The sequence below is a fragment of the Nanorana parkeri genome, unplaced genomic scaffold (genome assembly GCF_000935625.1).
Source record: "Nanorana parkeri isolate BGI_ZX_2015 unplaced genomic scaffold, ASM93562v1 scaffold197, whole genome shotgun sequence".
NCBI lineage: Eukaryota > Metazoa > Chordata > Amphibia > Anura > Dicroglossidae > Nanorana > Nanorana parkeri.
In genome coordinates this window covers 253,598-260,579 of record NW_017306465.1, presented here as the reverse complement: position 1 = coordinate 260,579, position 6,982 = coordinate 253,598, and the positions used below count along the sequence as shown (strand labels likewise).

At 45.6% G+C, this 6,982-nt stretch overlaps 1 protein-coding gene across 1 annotated transcript in view; it reads right to left on the bottom strand.

The window, feature by feature from the left end:
* Window positions 1-366: 366 nt before the first annotated feature.
* AAED1 (AhpC/TSA antioxidant enzyme domain containing 1) overlaps window positions 367-6,982 on the bottom strand; it is a 10,878-nt gene continuing 4,262 nt past the window's right edge. Inside the window, exons 4-6 of the mRNA XM_018555452.1 lie at window positions 4,833-4,938; window positions 3,962-4,093; window positions 367-494 (exon numbers count right to left, since the gene is read on the bottom strand). Of these exons, the coding sequence (XP_018410954.1) occupies window positions 367-494; window positions 3,962-4,093; window positions 4,833-4,938 (366 nt within the window). The remainder of the gene's footprint in view (window positions 495-3,961; window positions 4,094-4,832; window positions 4,939-6,982) is intronic.

The window sequence follows — 6,982 nt, the reverse complement described above, 5'->3', positions numbered from 1 at the left end:
GCGAACGGTTCTGTGAATTGTTTATAAATAGACCCCTGGGTCTTGCCTAAACTAGCTGACAGATTCACTGTGAGTATTTATAAGCAATAAAGGAGTTTAGAAAATGGGAACTGGCCTAGGTTGTTACACCTCTGCATGTTCAAATTTAGTATTGGGATACTGTGGCTTTATGTGTGCTTCTGATTTGTGCAGCCCATAACATGTCATTTTATTAATACCAAAATAAGAACAACAGAGTTTATAACTGTATAAAACATAAATTTTATATAAAAAAGACAAGAATAATTTAGTAAACATGTAAATAATAATATTATTAGAAAAATATGGCTTCTGGATTGTTGAGGGACTTAGGTCTTTTTGTGAAGCTTATACTTCCAAAAGCGGCCGTTGATTACCAAAAGGGATTGTTTGCACTCCTGCATACTGAAGAAGAGAACTAATAGGAACATGGTCGTATCTGTTCATGTCACGATGCAGGAAATGGACCCTGTTACCTGCAACAAAAGATAGTATCAGTGAACAAATATCATCATGAACATTTCTCTAACCAATATTTAGGGGGTTATTCACAAAGGCAGCCGAGTGAATAACCCAGCTGAAGTGAAGTGAGGCGAACGACGAGCTATTCACTCTGGCTCAGTACTGCTGATTTCAGTCGTACATCGGCTGCCTTCGAATGCCTTGGGTCAGCCGAACCTGCTCTGCATGCTCAACTGAGCCGAAGTGCAGACGGACTTCAACTCAGCTGATCCAACATTTGGATCTGCTGAGCCGAAGCTCCGGCAGCTCACTCGCCGTTCGCCCCTATTCTCATAGGGGCTGAAGGGCATTGAGTGAATAACCGAATGCCGCCGAGCGGCATTCGGCTCGGCTATTGTGCTCAGTAACTCCGTGGTACAGAGCAGAATTTAAAATATGTGAAAAGAAAGGGAAAAAAAAGTTTAAAAAAATGTAAACAACAAGTAGTGAAACGAATGGGCGGCCTTTGGCAGGCTGTTCTCCCCGCTTCAGCTTTCACTATGGCTTAGTCGAGCCAAAGCATATGCCTTCGGCTTGGCTGAGCCGCTCGGCCGCCTTCGGCTGCTGTACGGACTATTGTGAATAGCCCATATAGCAGCCCTTTGGTTCAACTGACAGAGACCCGAAGGATCAGCTGAAGCTACGGCTAGATCCTTCGGCTCTTTAGTGAATAACCCTGTTAGTTTGTTATACCTAAACACAAGAAGTTGGAAAAGCTCTTCCAAGCATATTCACACCAGTGAGGAGGATGTCTTTGTATCCAGTGTGCCATCCAATGTTAGTGAAACAGCTCCAAGGCTGCCACATTGCTAGGATTTCCTCTGCCTTTCCTGGCACTATGCAGTTGTAGGGCTGCAAGGGCTATAGTTATGCCACTGATGCAAAGGGTTGTCTGATGTTCTGTATCCTTCTGCAACTTTCCACTGAATGGTACAGTTGTCCATTAAGCTGGGTACTCCCACACAGTGGTGTATTCTGGTTTGGGTACGCCTTAGGCAAGGCAAAACTCGGGCTTCCCCCCACACAATGTCCCCCGCCCCTTCCTGTTTAATCCTTTTTGCATAACCTGTCAGTCGCTGGATGCAGTGCACACGCTGTATCCAGCTTTTGACATGTTCCGCTATTAGCGTAGCAGGAAAGCTGTGGTCTCAGGGGGGCTGTGCAAGATCTGTGGTGAGCTCTGCGAGGTCTATGGTGGGCAGAGCCAACCACAGATCCTGCACAGCCCCCCTGAGACTCTGCAGAGCCCCCTCCGATCCTGCACAGCCCCCCTGAGGCCCTGCAGTCTGCAGGGTCTCAGGGGGGCTGTGCAGGATCTGTAATGGGCCCTGCCCACCATAGACCCCGCAGAGCCCACCACAGTTCCTGCAAAGCCCCCCATAGATCCTGCACAGAGTCCTGCAAAGCCCCCCACAGATCCTGCAGAGCCCCCCTGAGACCCTGCAGGATCTCCGGGGCTGCTTTGCAGGCTGTGGAACCCCATATGGATCCTGCAAAGCCCACCAAAGATCCTGCAAAGCCCCCCCTGAGACCCGGCAATGCCCCCCACAGATCCTGCAGAGACCCCCCTGAGACCCTGCAGTCTGCCGGATCTAAGGGGGGCTGTCCACAATCTGTGGTGAGCTTTGCAGGCTGCAGAGCCCCCTACGGATCCTGCAAAGCCAACCACAGATCCTGAAAAGCCCCGTTGAGACCCGCAATGCCCCCCACAGATTCTGTAGAGATCCCCTGAGACCCTGCAGTCTGCCGGATATAAGATCCAAACAGCGACTCAGAGACATTAGCTATCCTAGAAGATTTAGCTGACCCCTCACATCCACCCATGTTTGAACCAGGGGATTGGTCCAACCCTAGTATCATTCACAGTTCCCTACGCCCCCCCTCCAAATTTTACCCCCTTAAATCTAAGGGTTGCCATATAGAAACCTTTTATCAAGCCACATATGCCGAATTCACCAAACTCTGCACCTCACCCCATGGAAACCCACTTTCCATCAAACAGAAAAAAGTCTGATCAGTCCCCCTGGGGCATACCCGTCTGGATAAATTCTCTGAGATTAGCGATTGAGAAGTACACCGCCTCTGCCTCCCCATCACCTTCAATCAATAGAACTACACACAAAAAGACTCTCTTAACAAAGATTCGCAGTCAGGATTTTCCTGAAGAAGTGGCACCATCTGTCCTTACTCCTCATCGATGACCTCGCAACACCCCTCACTCAAGAGTACGTTTCTACATTTTTTTCTTTGATGATTTTTTTTTTTTTCTTTGATTTATTTCACACCGTATCCTCACCGTCGCAATTTATATTCATGTTCCCTGGGGATCATCTGAACAAATTGGATCGACCGCCGAACATATCACTCGGCCACTTATGCACAGCCCACCACAAATCTATGCCCTGCCAGCACAGTCGTCCTCCTACCTGGCACGGGAAACCCAGCCTCCTCTGCTGCCTCGGCGCCCAATAGTCAGAGCTTCGCTGCCTGGCTGGAGACTCAGTGACGCCTCCCGCCTCCTCCATCGCTGTCTCTGCCCGCCTCCTCTGTTGCAGTCTTCGGCCCCCCCGCCTCCTCCGTTGCGTTGTCACTCCGCCTCTTTCATCTCCGTCCCATCTCCTCTGTCACCGCCCCCTGCCTGCAGCCGATACATCCTCATCTCCTCCTGATCCCCAGCCCGCCGCTTCTTCCCCGTTCTAATTAGGCAGCTAGGATGACGGTTTTTGTGCAGCTCGCCTGACTAAATGTTTTGGGGGGCGGCATTTTTGCCGCCCCCTGGAATCTGCCGCCCCAGGCAAACGCCTTGTTTACTCCCCTGCTGATACTCCCCTGCTCCCAGACAGTAGGTGCAGACTGTGTAGCCCAACAGCCAACTAATAGCTTACTGAATGACTTTGAGTATCAAACAAATTAGATGTTGTATAGGTTTAAAGGGATGCCAAGGATAGACCTGGGTGGTGGTGGTGGAAAGTAAACTCCTTGTGGCGCCTGGTATTACCTGTAGGGGTATTACTTTAAGTAGGAGTGTCCCTCATTTATTGTGTGTCTGTTAGATACAGAAAGTCTGTAGCAAGCATGACATTTTGGTCCTAAGTTCCTCAGCTCAAGTTATTAATTGCTTCTGTCAGCTATTATTACATTCACAGTAGCCTGTGTGACAAGAGTTAATAACGGTGTTATGAATATTTATCCTTTTTACAAAGGCCCCTTTCACATGGGAGGCATCCATTCTGAGCAGCAGGGGATCCGTGCACAGATCTGTGCACACAGGAAGTGTGCACAGGACATTGATGTAATTTAATTATTTAAATTAGCAGCATTGTAAAGCAACACATTTAATACAAATTAAACACTGAATAGATTTAATGGAAACATTACACACTTGACAATCAACCGGAGTTGACTTAACATGTCTACATTGGTTATATATTTGTTGACATACCTGGACCCACTATCAATGCTCCACCCTGTTGTGCTGGGTCACCTTGAAAATCAAATGCGGGACTTGCCATTGCTCTCCATATACTTTTAATACTCCCAGTGATGATGTTTGACTTCACATGGGGGCTTCCAGCTAGAGTATTATAAAACCATGTAAGAAGATTCCAAAGCAGGGGAAATACTGCACAATTTATATCTTATCAGAACACATTACAAAAACAAAATACAACAAAAAAACCTGTTATTTTTGGATTATATGCCACTGGTTTTCAACTTTACTAAAAAAAAAATTATAATAATTGAGTCCTAGTTGCAACATTGCTATAGCAGCAGGAAGCGGGGGGTAGGCAAAGGCTCTTAAGTTTTTTTTTTTTTTTTTTTGTTTTAACCCCATGGGGGGGTTTTATATTTGCTTCATGTTCCAGTTACTAGTAAATGTGTTCTATAATTGAGTCCTAGTTGCAACATTGCTATAGCAGCAGGAAGCGGGGGGTAGGCAAAGGCTCTTAAGTTTTTTTTTTTTTTTGCTGCTTGTAACCCCATGGGGAGATTTATATTTGCTTCATGTTCCAGTTACTAGTAAATGTGTTAAAATCTTTTAAAATAGACACTGGTAATAAAAACGTAAAAGAATTTCTATTTCCAGCTTAATCTGCACAGACCAAGAGTTAATGAGAGCCGATAATCCATTACATTTTTCTTCTTTATATCTTCCAATGTGGCCATATATGAGGGGAACCCATTAACATTTAAATCACAACGAATGTATTCCTAATTGTTAACACCTAAAAGTGTAGGAACATTAGATAAGGAAAACTAGTGCTAAAATAAAAAATATCACAATTTCCCTGGCTTACCGAAAAGAGCATTACCTGCTGAAGTCGAGGTTTCCCCCCTTTTTAATCCCAGCTTGCTATATACTTCTCTATCATTATCAACATATATCTCATGAGGATATCCTGTTATAGAGCAAAATTTCTGAAAAAGAAAATAACAAAACACAAAACAAAACAGAGTTTATAGACTGGCTTCATGTACATAGTAGGAGTTACATGGGTTTGGGTGCATAGTAGGGGTTGAATGTTTTCGGGGCATAATGGGGGTTGGATGGTTCTGGGTGCATTGTAGAGATTGAATAATTTTAGATGCATATGTTACAGGATTCAGTGCATAACAGGGGTTGGATGGTTTCGGGTACATAGCAGGGGTTGGATGGTTTTGGTGCATAGTAGGGATTGAATGGTTTCAGGTGCATAGCAGGGGTTGGATGGTTTTAGGTGCATAGCAGGGGTTGGATGGTTTCGGGTGCATAGCAGGGGTTGGATGGTTTCGGGCGCAAAGTAGGGGTTGGATGGGGAATTTCTTTTTTTGCTCTTGTTTTTAGTTTGTACACCAGAAAGGGAAACATGTTTTCTGTGATTATAAATGAGTGAGGTTTAACATATTAAAAGGAATTACCAAAGACCGGTGTGGCAATAATGGTTAATACATCTTCCCCAATAATGTTGTGGAAGCCAAGCATATCATGTGCATAATCTGTTTTAAAATGTATACAGCTAACTGAGGCACAAATCCCACCAGCTGTTTAATGCTGCAACAGAAGAGAGTGCACCGCGCTGAGATAGAACTAGGAAGTGAGCTCACTCCAATTACGCTTGTGTCTAGCATCCAACGGCTAGATCATCTTATCAACAGGGTGGGACACATCAAACTGAGAGAGTTATTCAGCATGGCTTCTGGAGGGGCGCAAATGGCTTACAGGCATTGCATTTACATCATATACATTTTTTTAAGATGTACAGTTTTTACTACCGTACCGACTGGGGGCCCTTAATTGCACAGGCAGTTTTCTTGCTGAGGTTAAAGGAGAACCATAGTTCTCCTTAGGGTAACGGGAGGACACAAACTAGCATCCTCCCGTCACCCTTAGCTCAGTATACCACGAGCTAGAGCTCGCCGTATACTGAGACGCCACAGTATACCGCGAGCTAAAGCGGATCCCGACAATTATGTCGGGACCCGCCCAGCTGTGTGAGTGACAGCTGGCTCTGCCTATCTAGAGGCAGAGCCAGCTGTATCCGCCCCCTCCCCTGTCCGATCCGCCAGTCAGCGCTGGCGGATGGGAGCGGGGAGGGGGGAATCCAGCCCCTCCCCTGTCACGGCAGAGAGCCGTGACAGGATCGAGAGGTGAGTGAACGCCGGTATGTGTTCGCTCACCTCCCGATCTACTGAGCCGACCTGTGACAGTCTCATTGTCACAGGTCGGCTAGAACTATAAGGTGAGTGAAAAGCACTCACCTCATAGTTCACCTTTAATCAAAGGTGAACTCAGCTGTTATGAACTAGGTTTCTTTTGCCTCCTTTCAATATGCAAACTGAAATCTCCCAGTTAAATAACAAAGTGCACAGATAGACAACCAAGAACACTTCCTTCAATTTAATTTTTCAATCTCTGACCTATACCATACAACATTTATTTCCATGGTTTGGTGGTATGCATATTACTACACCTATCCAACAGTTAACACAAAAATACCTCTGACCTGGTAAGCTTTCCTAAGCAGTGCAAAGCTATTGTTTTCTTACAGCTGGCATCCACAACTGTCAGAATACTTGAACAGTGACTGCAACTGATTGACTTCAGTCACTATTTGGTTTACAATTTTTGGCCCGGCTCCTTCGACAAAAATTGATTGAAAATGTGTCTTTTGTCAAACAGAGTGGTGCTAGCAGGGCCATGTGTTACTCGACTTGGCCAACATTCGCTCTGTGTATGGCTAGGGAGACCCCACATGGGGATAGACTGTGCAGGTGGGGCACAGGGAAGGAAGATTTAAAATGGAGTCCTGTGGAGCACGGCCATCCGTTTCAGGTAAGTATACATCTAAGGCAGGGGAAGAGGATTCATTCAGATCAAGGAGAAGAGGCCAAAAGGACAACTATAGTCTAAAATTACAGACATCCTTTAACAAATGTTTAAAAAATCTATAGATTTTTGATTTAAGGGCAGTAGCATCCTCGT